Here is a 17,166-nt window from a genome sequence, read left to right on the forward strand (position 1 = left end):
ATTATTTTCAAAGTAATGTTCTATCTTTGCTGAATTTATCTAGTGGCCCATATTCTCACCAACCCCTTATATTCATGAATGCCCACAGTGGAAAGCTCCCCTCTTGCCCCTTTATCTATTTATTCATGCATTGAGGTTTCTGAGAAAGTGTCTCACTGTATCCAAGATTAACCTGTAGCACGAATAATAAAAACCCAGAGACAGGTATTGGGGTCCAAGCTGAAGATCAGAAAAGCAAAGCAGCCATTCACTAGAGACCTTTTACCTCTACCAGATCTTCAGACAGAGTGTGCGAGGTCCCGACTCTGAATCCTCAGACTCCACACTCCACTGAGTCCTGTCTCTTCCCCTTTATATTCCTCTCTCTGCACAGCCATAACGTTCCTATTTTCATCTTCCCAGTGCTGGGATTAAAGGTGTGTGACTCCCAAGCCCTGGGATTCAAGGTGTGAGCCACCACCACCTGGATCTGTTTCTGGATCGATCTTGTGTAGCCCAGGGTAGTCTTGCACTCACAGAGATCTGTCTGCCTCTGTCTCTCAAATCCTGAGATTAAAGGTATGTGCCACCACTTCCTGGCCTCTAGCTTTGCATTCTGATCTTCAGGCAAGCGTTATTTATAAAAATACAAATAAAATATCCTAACACTAACTTGGAATTCACTCTGTTCCCCAGGCTAGTCTTAAACTTGAGGCAATCTTTTTGCCTCCTGAAGCCTCTTAGGGTCTTACTATGTAGAACTGTTGGCCTTGAACTCACTATGTAGACCAGGCTAGCCTACTCTCTCAAGTTCTGGATTACAGGTGTGCACCACCATGGCTCACTTAGGATTTCGCCTTTTGTTTTTGATTTCTTGAGATAGGGTCTTTTTCTGTAGCCCTGGCTGTCCTGGAACTCACAGACAGCTACCCGCCTCTGCCTTTGCCTCCCGAGTGCTGCCATTAAAGCTGTCACCAGCCATGTCAGGACAGGGGTTTTCCTTTTTGAGCACAGATAGAGTTCACACTACTGGGAATGTGTGAGCTTCCTAAGGAAAGAGTCTCAATGTTGAGACATCTAAGTTAGAAACACCCAGGCTTGGGAGTAAAATTAAGAGGATTTGGGCTAGGGCAACAGGGTGAAGTCCTTGGCAAACTTCAGAAGTTAAGTGGGTTCCAGAAAGAAGAAAGGATAATGTTCATGCCACAGACAGCAAGTGGTTTCACATAGATGGAAGACGGTGACATCTGGGGCAGGAAAGCACTTTTCCAAGGCAAGGAGTAGAAGAGAGCTGGAGAGTGGGTTTTGGCAAGTTGGAATAGTTGAGCCTTACTGTAGCCTCTGAGCTCCTGTTGGGAAAATTCTCAGGAGCTATCCTTGGAAAGAGTCGGTACAGGCATAATTTTCTCCTGTTTTTAATAACATGTAAACAAAAGCCTCTAGCACTTGTCTTTCTTGTTCTCCCACTTTCCAGATTAATGTTCACGAGCAGCAGATATAGAGAGGCAGTGGTGGCAAATCCCCCTTTAATCCCAGCACTCCAGAGGCAGAGACAGTCAGATCTCTGTGAGTCCAGCCACAGAGTGCGTTCCAGGACAGCCAGAGCTATGTAGAGAGATCATGTCTCAAATTTAAAAAAAAAAAAAATTACTTAAAAAACCCAGAAGTAAGATTCACATAATTCTATTAGAATTAAGATGTGAACACTGTCTCATTCATATCCTTTTATTAAGCTATTTGCACATTTGCATGGGGCTTGGTGATAAGGGAGTTCTCACTCCCACCACAGCACCCCGCCAGAGAGAAAGGTGGGCCTCAGCAAGTGCTGCACTGGCTAGGGTAGACATCCCAGTGTAGGCTGATGGAATCGAGGGCCGCGCCGGATCGGCCACTAATGAAGCGGAGGACGGTGTTGGGGTGCAAGGGAACGGCATTGAAACTCGTGCCTGAGTCTTTTCCAAAAGGCAGGTAGCGGCCTTTGTCTGTCACAAAGATCAGCTGCTTCACATAATATCTGTATTTGCCAGACACCTGGATCACGGATTCCCCAGGGTGCAGAAAGATCTCCTCCATGTCTCCCAGCTTGCCACCCACGTATTCGCTCCACACTGTACCATAACGCACTTGGATACTGGGGGCAGGGGCGAAAAGGAAGAAGGAACACATTGGTTATCACAGTCAAGAGTGGGATGGATGGTAAGGTAGCTGAGCTGGTAAAGCTGCCTGCTGCCAAGCCTAACAACCTAAGTTCAACCCCTAGGTCCACATGGTGGAGGGAGAGAACCCATTCCCAAAGGATTCCTTCTGGCTTCCACATGTACAAGGGGACACTTGAGCAATTCCACACATGCACACGAACATAAAATAAATGTATTATATATTTTATATATTGAACTGGTGACATGTTCTACAAGACACAAAGACTGCATGAGCCCTAGGAGACCATGTAGAGAATCTCAGCTTTCTCATTTTGCTAGTAAATTGGATCATGGTAAGTTACTAAGGTAAGTTTCTCAGAGTCACTCAGACAGCGAGTCTGAGCTCACCCCCAACACACACTTTAAAGAAGCCTGAGGATTTCAGACACTGTAGAGTGTCCCAGGGGAATCAGCACCACGTCACAGTTCAGAACTTGGACTAAAAGGAAATGCATTTGTCCCTGCAGGTGATGGAAAATTCCAGCTAGAGGAAGGAATGGCACTATCCCAGGACAGACAACAAGCAAAGATTAAGGTTGCCTGAAAGAAACATTGAAAAGAGGTTTAGATCTCAGGTTTAGATCCAGCCCAGGTAATGTGAGGCCCCTGAGGGTCAGGGGTTGTGACTTGCCAAGATCATGTGCACTAGGGAACTAAATAGCACATTCTGGACTTGGACTCGGGGTCCACACCACTTCACTGTGACTTACCCATTTAAACAGGTGTGATCCAGAGTGAACGAGACTTTCCCAACCTAGTAAGAGCCTAGTAAAATCCCACATCACAGAAACAAGAAGACGCTCACCCAGTGATGTAAAGTGAGTTGGATCGGACGCGGATGGCGGTGATGGGGCCGTCCAGCTGGTTGCCAGAATGGGTGAACCGTTTTCCTCCTTTGCCTCCATATTCCCCACTGTAGGAGGAGGACCTGGACTGAACTAGAGGAGAAAGAAAGGCTTGGAGGGACAAATACTCTGGGAGCTACCCTCATTTCCTCTGCCACCCCAAACCAGTGTCTGACAGCCCTGATGAGGGGCAGCTCACAGGCTGCCTACCCATGATCCCATGGCCAGTTCTGGGGCATTTCACTTACTGGCATTGCCGGAGGCCGAGGCACAAAGAAGGGCTAAGAGAATGATGGCCAACATTCTGAGGCTGCAGTGGGAAGCAGAGGGGAAATGAGGGCTCATTCCTTTCTTTCCAACCTCATTTGCCCAGGCATCCCTGGCCTGGAATACAGACCCATGTTGTTCTGATGCTTCACCTCAGACCTAGCCCCAAGCCTAGAGAAAACTGCCGATGGACAGTCCCGTTCCTTCCAGATCTTTTCTAGGCCCCTAATCCCTCTGGTTCTCCCTGTGCTGACTTTCCCGAAATCGGATGGTTTATGAGCTATCCGAGGCATGGCTAACCTCGAGCGTCACCCTACTCCTAAATAAAGGCAAAGAACACCTGTGAGGCCTCTGTGGCCCCCTCCGGAGCAAAGGAGGCAGTAGAAGACGGTGCACCAACACCAGCGTCTAAGGAGCCCTCCCTGGTGGAGCCAAGAGGCTGAGAGGTTTCAGGAGGCGCTTGCACGAGCTCAGACAACAGGTCCCAGGCAACTTGTCCATGTTTCACAACTGTGAATCTGCTCATATCCACCCCCTTAGCCAAAACCAGATATCCTTGCACCCCAAAATAGCTTACATCCAGGAGCTGCTGCCCTGCTCAGGTCCTCCCTGCTGTAGTCCAGGCATTGTGTTTCCCAGCTCAGATTTGAATACCCACCCCCAACCCCCTGTACCAACTCACCTTGCCCTTAGCAACTTCAGGTGCAGATCTTCTAGAAATTCCCAGGCCTTTATACCAGGTCCTGGCCCTCCCCCTCTTCTTCACCGTGGGAACCTCACCTGCTGAGCAAACACGACCGGCCTCTTGGGGTCAGGTGTCAAGCAGGGTCTGGAACATCTTATCCTGCCTCTCCCCAAGGGTTACAGGTGGCAAGGTGGGGTCCACTCTAGATACAGTGAAGATTTGTGAAGAGACAGAACAAATTTGTTTAAAGTCCAGCTGAAGGATGGGAAAAGCAGCTCGTTTCTCAAGAGTGCAATTAACCCAGACGTGGTGGCTCGTGTGTGCAATGCTGAGGTCTGGGCTGGGGGGTGGGAGGTGGGGTGGGGTGGGGCTGAGGCAAGAAGATCGTGACTGGGCTGGGCTACAATTGCAGACTCTGTCTGAAAACACAAGCAAATGAGAATGCCATCCAAGAGGCCTGGAGGGAGGTTCTCCCTACCCTAAACCATCTGTCGGTGCTGTTGCCTGAGACCTGCCTTCTGCTGGGTAAATGTTGCCTTCTTCAGTTATTTGTAATATACCTTCTCCCAGAATACAAAACCACCTTCAACACTGAGCGGTGCCAAATATTTGCCTGACAATTTTCTCTATTTGTTGACATCTCATTATGAAAAAGTCACCCATAGAGTTTAAACATTTATATAGTGAACAGCTATATCACAGTCTGCCGTGACCAACATTTTGCTGGGCTGGGTTGTCTGTTCTCTATGTCTACATCCATCCATCCTTAGTCCAGACCCTTCTCAAGACATTTCTCTCTGAGAAGGGGAAGTTGGGGCTGTAGGTGTGCTCTAAATCTGTGGGTTCCCCATCTCTTCCTCCAGACACAGTCAGCCCAATGGGCGTGTGGGAAGCTGAGAGTATACAAGTCCTCCTCTGTGAGGAGTTCTGGACTTAGAACCTCAGGACCTCTAGTTACCTCGGTGGTAGACCACCAGAGAGCAAATTGCCCCTCTCCTTCAGCCTAAAACAGCACCAGAAGCAATGCTGTAGATTTCTCCTCTCTTTAGGTTCTTTCCTTCCAGGACTGATTCCTTTTGATCTAAAGTCCCTAGAACTGACCACAAGTCCTAGGACTTGCCCTTGTTAAGACTGGCCCTTTGATCCCTCCGCATCAGGACTATCCTGGTAGAGAGGATGGAGCCTAGGGAGGGGCTAGAATACGCAGAAACAACAACCTTAACAACCTGCAGCAGTCAGACATCCAGACCATCCGCCCCTTCCCTCACAGGCTTACCATCTGGGACTGGAGACTCATCCCAGATAGCACAGGTGTCCTGCCCTGAGGAGCCAGAAATAGGGCAGGGCTGCTGGGTGACGGCTCCCAGGAGCAGAGCCAGACAGCCATGACGATTCCAGTTCTCCCTCCTTTCCTTTTTTCCAAGTTCAAGATAAGCACAGAACATTGGCTCCATTCCCATTGTTCTCTTATGTCCACTGCACTCCCTGCGTTTCTGTCTCAGCTCTTATGTCTGGATGTTTCTCCGCATTTCTTACTCTGAGGTTCTTTCTTTGTAGTCTTTCCTTTCCCCTAGACATAATGAATAGCCCATGCCTTCCAAAGCCATTTGCCACGGCAGGGTAACTGGCATTTCTCCTTTTCCTCTGCCCTCTTGATAAAGACTCACTCAACCTATGTTGGAGGCCCCATTTGTTGGAGAGGTAGCAGGAGCCCCAAGAGTGCACCTCGGAGACCTTCTCTCCCAGTGAGAGGAACCGCACAAATGGATGCTACCGTAAAGTATGTCAAAGCTATGACGCTGTAAGGCGGAGTGAGAGCGTGGAGGGCACTAGGGAAGCGGGGAAGCAAAGACCTGGGGGGCATCTCTGCTCGAGAGCAAGGGAAGGCTGGCATGAGAAAGAGAAAGGTAGGTATTGGGGTGACTGCTGATCCAGAAGCAGAAAGCCCTGGGTGGTGAGTGTGAGAATCTGGAAGAGCAAGGAGGGTGGGATGACAGGTAGTCTGCAAAGGAAGCCAGCAGGAGGTGATGTCTCAGCGGCAGCTGGTGGCAGCTGGTGGCAGCTGGTGGCAGCTGGTGCAGTGGTGGCAGCTGGTGCAGTGGTGGCAGCTGGTGCAGTGGTGGCAGCTGGTGGCAGCTGGTGGCAGCTGGTGCAGGCTTGGGAAGTAGGGGTTAGGAATTTGGCTGCTACACTGTGAGGAGTCTTTTTAGTCGGAACTGTGAAGAAATAAATGCTCTCTGGATTTTGGTAAACTGGAAGGTCAAGTAAAGGCAGAAACGGGGTGCATAGGAAAAGTGGCATAACCCTCCCATTTCACTCAGTACTCTCCCCTCTCCTGAACTGCCACAGAGATGGCAGTCTGTCCAAGAGAACGGGCCTCGTCCCCTTGGTGCAAACTCAGACCCCATGGTAGGGATCTGCCTCCCCACCCTATCGGAAGTAAAAATGGCGAGTTTAGTTCAAAAATGTTAATTGGCTTTTATTCACAGTCCAAGGAACAGGCAACACTTCATTTCATCAAACAGGAGAAGCGGTCCACCGAGCGGAGCCTGAGGCAAGACGGGACAATAGGGAAAGTTAAGGGGATCAGAGAAAGGAAAGAGTGCCTCTCACTCTTGGATCTACCGTACATTTCTCATTGGCCAAGAGTCAAGAATCTTGATACATTTGATCAAATCTCACAAGTTCCTAGGAGCTACGTACTCTCTTTTCTTAGAAGTATCACAAACAGGGTTATTAAATCAGCTATCCAGAAACAAACAAACAAAATAAATAGCTAACCAGTCATGTCCTGTGTAGAGTAAGGATTCTTTGACCTTTAAATATCTAGACTATATTCTTTGAAGAATACAACCTAAATACCACTACTGTTTATTTTTTTTTTATATTTTAACTGTGTTTGTATGTGTGTGGATATGTCTGTTTGTCTGTCTGACTAGTGCATATGTGTTGTACGTGCACTGAGCAGGCTTGTGCAGAGACTGAAGCGGGACCTTGTACCAGACTTTTCCATCAGGACCATCGGTTCCCCAAAGACATGAAGACTTATTATTAATTACAAATACTTGGCCGATAGCTTAGTCTTGTTTCTAACTAGCTCTTATAACTTAACTCTTATCTTTTAATCTATGTCCTTCTCTGTGACTTGGTTATTTTTACTTTGTACTGCCAATGCTGCTCACTCTGCATCCCAGGCGTCTCTGCCTTCTTCTTCCCAGCATCCTCTCTGCCCTGGAAACCCTGCCTAGCTATTACCATTCAGCTTTTTATTAAACCAATCAGAGCAACACATCTTCACAGTGCACAAAGAGAGTGTTCCACAATGGGACATTCAGCGTCTTCCTTCTCTCTTTCTGCCTTGGTCATCTTGAGACAGGGCCTCTCACTGAACGGGATGCTCACCATTTTGGCTAGGTTGCCTGGCCAGGCAGGCTCTTTCAGGATCTGTCTGTGTCTGTCTTCCATCTCTTGGTTACAGGCACATGTGGCCACGCCAATGCCTAGCTCCTGTGGTCATTCCTACGGCATTCACGTGTGTACTTCTCTTTAAGCCTGCACTCTGTTCTCTGGACTTGCACGTTTCGCTTCAAAAACTCCACCTTTGCTTCATTCTGACTTGGCTTGGACTTGTCTCCTGCAGCATAAGTCAAGGTTCTGACTACACCAGCGTAGGGGTCTTGGAGGACAACATCAGGCTTCACACAAAGCTCGCAATGTTGAGTTACCTCATTCACTGCCAGTGATTTCTATTTTGTTTTTAGTTTTCAAATTCAGGGTTTTTGAGACAGGGTCTCATGGAGACCAGGCTGGTCTCAAACTCAGTATGAGGATGACCATGAACCCCTAGCACCCCATCTCTAATTCCCAAGTGTGGGGATTTTACGAGCATGCACCAGTGTGCCCAACTTCTTTGGGATACTCTCTAGGATCCTTGTGAGTATGTCGGCGAGCTTTCCTGACTGCTGATTAATTGGCCAGTTTATTCTGAGTTTTGTTTCCAGAGACCACCTAGTGTTTAATAGACTATGGGTGCTGAAACTGGCATCCCCTGACTGATTTTCATCCCTTCCAGGTTTAGATGGAACAATGACAGCTGTCAGAGAAGACATCTCTGTAAAAACTGACCCATCTATGTCTTAAGCTGCTTTGTTTCTTCCCTCCTTCTTCGCTCCCTCCCTTGGACCCTGAGAAGCCTGGCCGCGGGGATGTCCGGAGAGGAAGAGGAAAGGGGCAGCGGCTCAAAGGTGTTGGTGTCTTGAGTTTCTTTTGAGTTTTCCTTTTCTTCTTTCCCTTTTGTTTTAGAAACACAGGTAGGTGAGTCTCTGAGTTGGAGGCCAGCCCGGTCTGCAGAGCTAGTTCCAGGACAGCCAGGAGTGCTACACAGAGAAACCCTGTCTCGAAAAACCGCCATCACCACCACTATCACCTAATGGAGAAATCAACTAGCCCCCAACCTAAGGATCCTGAGTCCAGTGACTTCTTCCCGCTAAGTAATCCCAAATCCATAGAGCATTTTAACTTAGATTCAACATAATCACACTTGGTTTACCGTACTTACAGGGTGCCTTCCTCTGTATCCCATTGTATCCTAACTCTCAATAGCTGTTTGACTGTACATGGACTAACCCTGGTACTGTGGAAACTCTCAACACACTTGGACAATGCTGGCTCTAGGATTTAGAGATTGTTCTCACCTGCACACATTAGCTGAAGAACTAATCTCTAGCTTCAAGACCAGAGCTTGCTTCAGTATGTAGATGATGTGATTTGTAGCCCCACAAATGACACTCTGGAATCAGTAGAATTAACATTGTAACCCTTCTAGAAAATGTAATCCTCTGAGCAGCTCCACAGAAGGCTCAACTTTCCCCACAGTTGGTAAAATGGGCAGGGCTGACTGTAACTCAAGATCATGGGTGGAAAAAAGGAAACCACCTGAAAAGCAGAACCAGTGGGGGCTGGAGAGATGGCTCAGCGGTTGAGAGTGCTTGCTGCTCTTCCAGGGGGTCTAAGTTCATTCCCCAGCGCCCACGTGGGAACTCCTGTAACTCCAGCTCCAGGGCTGATACCTTCTTCTGGCCTCCAAGGACACCTGTGTATGTGCATCTACTCACATATTCATCAGACACACACACGCACACACGCGCACACGCACACACACACAGACATACACACACACAAATGTAAACTTAAAAAAAAAAGGATTACTGAATTAGTTACCTATTTCATTGCTGCAACAAAATAGCAGATAAAAGCAACATAAAGAAGGGAGGAAGTAATTTGGCTTACAGTCCCAGGGGATATGGTCTCTCATGCAGGGAAAGTAGGAATGTAGGAATGTTCTTATTGTGTCCACAGTCAGTGCTGGTGCTTAGTTCTTTTTCTATCTATCTATCTATCTATCTATCTATCTATCTATCTATCTATCTATCATTATCTATCTATGTAAGTATGTATGTATCTATCTATCTCTCTATCTATCATCTGTCTGTCTATGTAAGTATGTATGTATGTATCTATCTATCTATCTATCATCTGTCTGTCTGTCTATGTAAGTATGTATGTATGTATCTATCTATCTATCATCTGTCTGTCTGTCTATGTAAGTATGTATGTATGTATGTATGTATCTATCTATCTATCTATCTATCATCTGTCTGTCTATGTAAGTATGTATGTATGTATGTATCTATCTATCTATCTATCAATCAATCAACTATCTATCTGTCTGTCTATCTATCTATCTTACATACATGTGCATGCCACAGCATATAGGAATTTGTTCTCTCCATTTAAAGTGTGAACCTCAGGGAAATCAAACTTGGGTTGTCAGAATTGGTGGTAGACGCCATCTTGCCCAACCCAGTTGCACTCGGTTCTGTTTCTCTTTTATGTTCAGCCCCCTACCCCAGTGCACTGAATAATGTAATTTACATTTAGGGTGGGTCTTCTCATTTCAGTATAACCTAGAAACTCCCTCACAGGTATGCCTAGAGGTTTGTTTCCATGGTGATCTCAAATCTAATCAAGATTACAACAACCAAAATTAAAACACAATTCAGAGCCATTTTAGGCTTGCCAAGATTCTGTCAAATATGGATCCCAATGTTTGGTTTCATAGCTAAGCCGCTTTACACAGGCTCATATTCTGAATCCCTGTAAGAGATAAGTGAACAGATGTAGCAGGCTTTCCAAAATCTAAAGATTCACCGGTAGCAGCCCTAGCTGGAGAATTCCCAATTAGGATAGACCTTTTGCTCAATCTGCAGCAGAATGATAGGATGTGGCTTTGGGTCCTCACCCAACAGTTACAGGGATATTACCAGACTTCCAGTCTGACTGTCCAGATAGCTAGGATCCATAGCGGGGAGGGGGGAAGCGGGGTGATGGTGCTTGTGCACAGCAGCAACTGAGCAGCGCTGGCTGAGTTACTCTCAGAGGTCAGCCCTCAAGTTCAAAGACTCCTAAAGTCAAATGCTGCCACCTAACTGGGTACCTGCTATTTGAGGGCCAAGATCTCTTCTTAGAACCCTAAGAGGTTTTTTGAAATTACATTTATTTACGAGTGATTGTAAGGGCCTGTTCGGAGGTCAGAGGGCAACCTCTGGGAGTCAGTTCTCCCTTCCCACAATGTGAGTTGTAGGGATCAAATTCAGGGCATTGGTTTGGCAGCAGATGCCTTTTCCACTGTGCAACCTGCCATTCAAGAACCACCAGAAATGTCTACATGTAATTCCAGATATTAGGGATGCTGACCCAAGAGGATCACCAGTTCAAAGCTACCCTAGGCTAAAGAAAAGTTCAAGGTGAGTCCGGGCAACTTAGTGAATCCTGTATCAAACAAACAGCTGGGCTGGGCAATAGTTCGGCCAGTAAACTGCTAGGTCTGATCCCTAAACTCACATAAGGAAACCGAGTGTAATGGGATAATTTGCACTGGGGGCGGAGACAGGGGAATCCCCGGGCTGGATGGCCAGTCAGCTTAGCCTACTTGGTGAATTCCAGGCCTAGGATGGCCACTGGCTTCTACAGGAATGTACACAAACACACATACACATACGTACACACGCATACGTGTGCCCGCGCAAACATACACATACTCGCACATTTAAAAGGGGTAAAAATAAAGAGAATGGGGAGACAGCTCAGTGTCTCAGTGCTTTGTCTGGCATGTGGAAGGTTTCAGGTTCAACCCAAAGCACTAAGGAAAAAGACCCACAGTTTATCCTTTAAACTTGCCAGACACAGAGCATTGGTTAAGTGATTAAGAGCATTGGCTTCTCTTCCGGAGAACCTAGGTTCAAGCCCCAGCACCCACAGAGAGACTCACAACTGTTTGTAAGTCCTGTTCCAGGGGGTCCGATACCTTCTTCTGGCCTCTGCGGGCACTGGCCATGCTCGAGGCGCAGACACACACACAGATAGACGAACACTCATATGCCTAAACGGAACTGAACTAGACTAAATAGTTTGCCAGATGCTGAGCATCTTTGATTTCACTTTCAGAAGCAAATGAGAATGTTCTGCACTGTGTGGATGAAGTCATTCAAATGTCTTCTAGCAAGCCTGTCTGAGAAGCTGTTTGGAGCCCAGCCTGTTGTACACGGTGGGCTCCAGACCAGCAGGGCAGAGAGCGAGGCACTGGCTCAAAACCAGCAAAACCAGCCTTGAGTAAAGATCCTGTTGTAGAGCACGGTCGGGGTGGCACGAGGTGGGGATAAGTCCGGTTGTAGAGTGCTCTGCACACGGACGTTTAATGGAAAACTCTCCTATTAAGTATGACCTCATAGTTTTATCTCTTTTAGAGACTCTCTGACTATTCACACAACTAGCAATATAAGTGGCATCGGAATGACAATTTCCTCATTACACAGGACAAGCAGGCAGCATTCCAGGAGGTCACGGAGATGAAGTGACTTTTGCTCCATTACCTAAGTTGCCTCATTTAAATGCCCATGCTGTGCAGAAGCAGAGGGTACAGAAGACGGCTCCAGAGAAGCATAACAAGATTCTGGTGCCCCAAGCAGACCAGGGGAAAATGGCAAAAGTAGTTCATGACCCGTGACACCCAGAAAGAGAGGGGTTAACCAGTTTGGTGCCTCCTCTAGGGGAAGACACAATCAGAGAGGTGGGAAGAGCCTGTCTCCTCCATCTTTAACAAATCCAGGGTGTGCAACCAAGACCCCACCTGATCCTACACAGTTCAAAGCAGAGGGGGCAGTCTCAGGAGAAGCCTGGCAGTTAGATTTCGTTCAGATCCCTGAAAGGGTACAAATATAGTCGTGTTTGCTATCATTTTCTCAAGGTGGACAGAGGACTATTCTACCACTGGAAATACCAGAGCAAGTTGTTCCGGCCTTATTAAAAGGAATCATTGCTCATTTTGAACTCCCCAAGTCCCCCAAAGTGACAATAAGGCCTTTTTTGTTTTAATAAGCCAAGAGGTTTCACAGGCTTTCCACGTAACGATTTTTGGTGCCTTCCATCTTGAAGAAGGTAAAAAGGTAAACCCACAAACTGGGTCAAGAAACCCCAGTCAGAGACTTGGCTGCATTTGCTTCTACCTCTGTTAAGGTTTCTGTTGCTGTGATAAGAACACCTTGACCAAAAGCAACTTGGGGAGGAAGGGTTTGTTTTATTTTAGGATTTCAGGTCAGGCTCTTTCACCAAGGGAGATCCAGCCAGGAGCTCAGGGCAGGAACCTGGAGGCAGGAGCTGATGCAGAGGCCATGGAGTGCTGCCTGCTGGCTTGCTCCCCAAGGCTTGCTCAGCCTACTCTCCTAGAAGACCGGGGACCTCTAGGCCAGGGTAGCACTGCTCAGAGGGAACTGTGCTCTCCCACACAAAACATCAACCTGAAAACTACACCACAGGCTTGCCCACAGGCCAATCTGTTGGAGGACATTTTCTCAATTGAGGTTCTCAGTTCCCAAATGACTCCAGCTGCGTCAAGTACATAAAAGCCAGCATTATTGTCTACTGTTTTATTAAAAATTCAAGTCAGGAGCTAGTGAGGTGGCTCAGCCATTAAAAATATTTGCTTCACAGAGTTCAATCTCTGGATCCCATAGTAGGAGGACACAATAGACTCCCAAAAGCAAGACGTCTGACCTCCCCCACACCTACTGCTAATAGCACAACTAATAAGTAAAGTACAGTTATGAAAATAAAAAATAGAATCATTCCTGAGGCTAACTAATGACTTTGGCCTTAATGATGATCTTTATGATAGATTTTAAAAAAATCTTTTTTTTTTTTTGAGGTAGGGTTTTAGGTCACCCAGCTTGGCCTTGTAGTCACCGTAGAGCTGAGGATGGCCTTGAACTGCTGACCGTCCCATAAATGGTGGGATTAAAGGACTGTGCCACCACCAGACTATGGCAGGCCTCTCCTAATCTTTCTTTATCCTCTCCATTTACTTGTTTGTGTGCACATTCACACCCGTGCCGACATACATGCGGGCACCACAGTGTGTGGAGGTCAGGGGACAACTTGCAGGGGTCAGTTCTCTCCTTTCAGCAGGTGGGCAGTGGGGACCGGAACCAGGCTGTTAGGGCTGGTAGCAAGGCCTCTCTCACTGCCCCTTTCCTTGCCATAGGCTTGCTAATGCAGCTGCATTCATGCAACAGCTGCGAATGTGTGCTACTTCCCTCATTGCTTTTTCCTTGGATTTCTTCTCGGATTGTTCTTTTGGATTCTACCACATTCTCAGCATATGACATCAGAATGTTTTTAAGCTTTTAAACTTCTTTACCCCAATTCCACTAAGTCTTGTTTACCCTGTGAAAAATTCCTTTTACCTGGGCACAGGAGTGTGCCATCTGGCAAAGATGAGTGCTGGATTTGTATCTCTAATGTTTGGATCTGCCTAGTGGGCATCCCTCTTACAAGGTCATGACTACAACCCTGACAACTCACTGATGGTGAGCAATGATTCGTCCATACTTCACACAGCCAAAAGTCTTGAACGCTGCTCTATGGCTTATAAATATTACCAATCCGGCCATGGGAGAAATTTTTCAAATCTTCTGTGGTTAAACTCCAATTGATGGCTCCATAGATCCGAGAGTTTTAGAGGTTAACCATAGATATAAGGGAAGCTATTTTAAGGCCTGGGATGGTTACATCCAGACAGCCCAAGTCAGATGAACCAGCTGGCTCCACTTCATCAGGGGAAGAAAGCTTTCACTTTACTGGTAGGGGAATTTGCGTATGGAGTTTCTCAACAGTTAGGATGGGTGCTTGCAACCAGATGTCCTTCAACAGTATTTGTAAACTAAACAGGTTGAATTACTGTTAACTGGACTTGGAGACTTGGAATCAGACGACTTGCTCCTAGTGGTACCAAACACTTTACGGTAGCAGCTTCTGGCTGACCCTGCCCCAGGATGGATGAGGTTGTATTTTGGGATGCCATCAGGTGGCACCGGTGCTGGCTGAAAACCACAAACCACCCTGGGAAACCTCTTGGTTCCCAGCACAGGTCTGTCTTCACTGCCATGACCACTGGGCTTCTGTGCTTATTTCCCAGGTAAGCATGTAATATGCAGCTTGACATATAGAGTCCCCAGATATGCACGGGGGTCCTTACTGATATGGTTGTAGGAGCATCACTACTAACTCAGAAGTTAAGTCAGGCACAGTCAGTGGTCCTAAACCGAATAGCCTTTGATATTTTGGAGGCAGCACCAGACTGCCTGCTTTGTCTTTTTAATTATTTTTTGCATTTGTTATCACAGTACAGACATAGAACTCAGAGGACAACTTTGCGGTTCTCTCCTTATACCATGTGGGTCCTTAAGATTCAATTCTTTATTAGCTTTATAGTTCTCGGTGCAATATGGTATATCTATTTTGAGTATTAACTTTAGGATTACCTGTAACAATCTGCTGTGTCCTTGATTGTATAATCTCAAGAATGGCATCTTTTCTTTCTGATCTACTGAGTGATGAACCTCCAGAATCCAAGCTTGGACCTTCTCATGACCCTCTAGATCAGACAGGGTCCCTGGGGAGGCACGACCCATATTTTCTGAGTTCAATTCTCAGGACCCACACTGATTTCCAGCAGTTGTTAAGCCCTGATATTAAAGGATCAAAATTGATGGTTGTGGTGGTGTACATCTTTAATCCCAGCACTTGGGAGGCAAAGGCAGGTGGATCTCTGTGAATTCAAGGCCAACCTGGTCTACAGAGTGAGTTCCAGGACAGCCAAAGTTGTTACCCAAAGAAACCCTGTCTCATAAAACCAATTAATTAATTAATCAATTAAAGGATTGAAGTCTCAGAGAGGGAAAATGAAAAAAGGGTCCATTAAAGGGACATGGTCAAGGAAAGAAAAATCCACTCCCCTAGCTCTAGTTTATAGCTCTCACTGGCTGAGAGCAAAGAATTCGTATAGGTATAGTATTAGTAATAATATACAGAATGAGTATTAATATTAGTGTAGTATAAGTATTAGTGTAGCATGAGTATAATATTATTATAGTAATAGTACTAATATGAATATGAGTATAGTATTAGCTTGAATATTAGTATTTGTTGTAGTAAAGCTGCTTATTTGTTCCTGGCTGCACAATTCCGAAATAACCACACAGAAACTATATTATTTGCAATACTGTTTGGCCAATAGCTTAAGTGTATTTCTGGATAACTCTTATATCTTAATTTAACCCACTTTCATTAATCTGGGTATTGTCACAAGGCTGTGGCTTCCAACAAAGTTTCAGCATGTCTGTCTCTGGTGGCTCCATGGCTTCTCCCTGACTCCACCTCCTTTCTTCCAGCATTCAGTTTAGTTTGCCCCACCTAGCTCTACTCTACCATATCACAGGCCTAAGACAGTTTCTTTATTAACCAATGGTATTCACAGCATACAGAGGGGAATCCCACATCCAGTATTAGAATCAGAGTCTTGCCTACATATGTCTGTGCACCACATGCGTGCCTGGCACCATTGAAGTCCAGATGAGGGCATCAGATCCCCTGGAACTGGAGTCACAGATGGCTGTGCCAGTGTTCTTTAACCACTGAGCCATCTCTCAGCCCCTAAGAGTCAAGAATTTTGACTTCCAAGTCCTCTTGTAAAGGCTCTTCCGCCTTCTCTGAGAATTTTCAGAAACATTAAAACAGCTCATGATACATGATTTAAGTCAAAACACATCCTTGTGTCCTGTTACATTCTATGCTGTATGACCAGGACAATTATCCTACAAGACAGCGTGACCCTTGACAACCCCTTCGAGATTCAGCTGGTAGAGTGCTTGCCTAACATGCACAAAGCTATGGCGTCATTCCCTAGCGCCACACCATCTGGCTGTGGTGACCCGTGTCTGTAATTCCAGCACTTGGAAGGTTGAGGCAAGAGTCTCCTAAGTTTTAACTTAGGGCATCTGCAGCTCCATAGCCTGGGCTGCACGAAACCCTGTCTTTAAAAAGCAAACAGGGGCCGGGAGACACATCAGCAGCTAAGAGTACCTTCTAGGGGACCCAGAGTTTGGTTCACATCAGGCATCTCCAAGCTGCAACTCTGAGTCCAGGGCATCTGACGCCCCCTTCTGGCCTCCATGGGCAGTCCCACGTATCATACAATCACACGCTCATAAATGAAAATAAATCTTTTTAAAAAGAGGGAAGCTCATTTCAGCCAGTGACAATCAATGGACATCTCTAAGGACACAAGTGCCACAAGACAGGGGCAAGAAAAACCCTCCCACGGGAAGCAGAGTGTGAGCTGGGATAGCCTGCTGTCAATGCTAAGATTGCTCCCACAGCACATATACACAGTCCAAGCTTTAGGAGTACCCAGCGCCTTGAGAATGCGTGTAGGAACTTCTGGACTCTGAGCGCTGAACCAGCAAGTCAAGGATCACTGAGGTTGATGATGGACAATGCATCCAGTGAGGACCCTGGTGGAGAACTGCATGGTGACACAATACCGGCAGCGGTACAGTCCCGCTGTGTACTGCCCCTCGGCTGCAGGAAGGAGCTCCTGAGGAGGATGAGATTTTAGACAAAACTGATCAAAGAAAATTCAAAAAAAAAATAGTGAAAGGAAAAAGAAGGCCTTCGGCAGGGAGTAGTTTTCTCCTCGTCCAGTCTTCTGGAGGAGCATCGCAGGGCATGCTTCCGGCTGTCATTGCGGTGTGGTAGAGCAGAGGGCTATGTGCTAGAGGGCAAGGAGCTGGAGTTC

At 46.6% G+C, this 17,166-nt stretch overlaps 1 protein-coding gene across 1 annotated transcript; it reads right to left on the reverse strand.

The window, feature by feature from the left end:
- Positions 1 to 1,690: 1,690 nt before the first annotated feature.
- Positions 1,691 to 3,901, reverse strand: Zg16 (zymogen granule protein 16). Its single transcript, XM_050166029.1, has 4 exons — positions 3,867 to 3,901; positions 3,271 to 3,332; positions 2,983 to 3,115; positions 1,691 to 2,110 (listed from the first exon to the last, which is right to left on the reverse strand). The coding sequence occupies exons 2-4, from the start codon at positions 3,323 to 3,325 to the stop codon at positions 1,795 to 1,797; spliced, it is 504 nt and encodes a 167-aa protein (XP_050021986.1). The 5' UTR covers positions 3,326 to 3,332; positions 3,867 to 3,901; the 3' UTR covers positions 1,691 to 1,794.
- Between the last annotated feature and the right edge of the window lie 13,265 nt (positions 3,902 to 17,166).

The sequence above is a fragment of the Alexandromys fortis genome, unplaced genomic scaffold (genome assembly GCF_014885135.2).
Source record: "Alexandromys fortis isolate MF-2015 unplaced genomic scaffold, M_Fortis_MF-2015_v1.1 scaffold_146, whole genome shotgun sequence".
In the NCBI taxonomy this organism is placed as follows: Eukaryota; Metazoa; Chordata; class Mammalia; order Rodentia; family Cricetidae; genus Alexandromys; species Alexandromys fortis.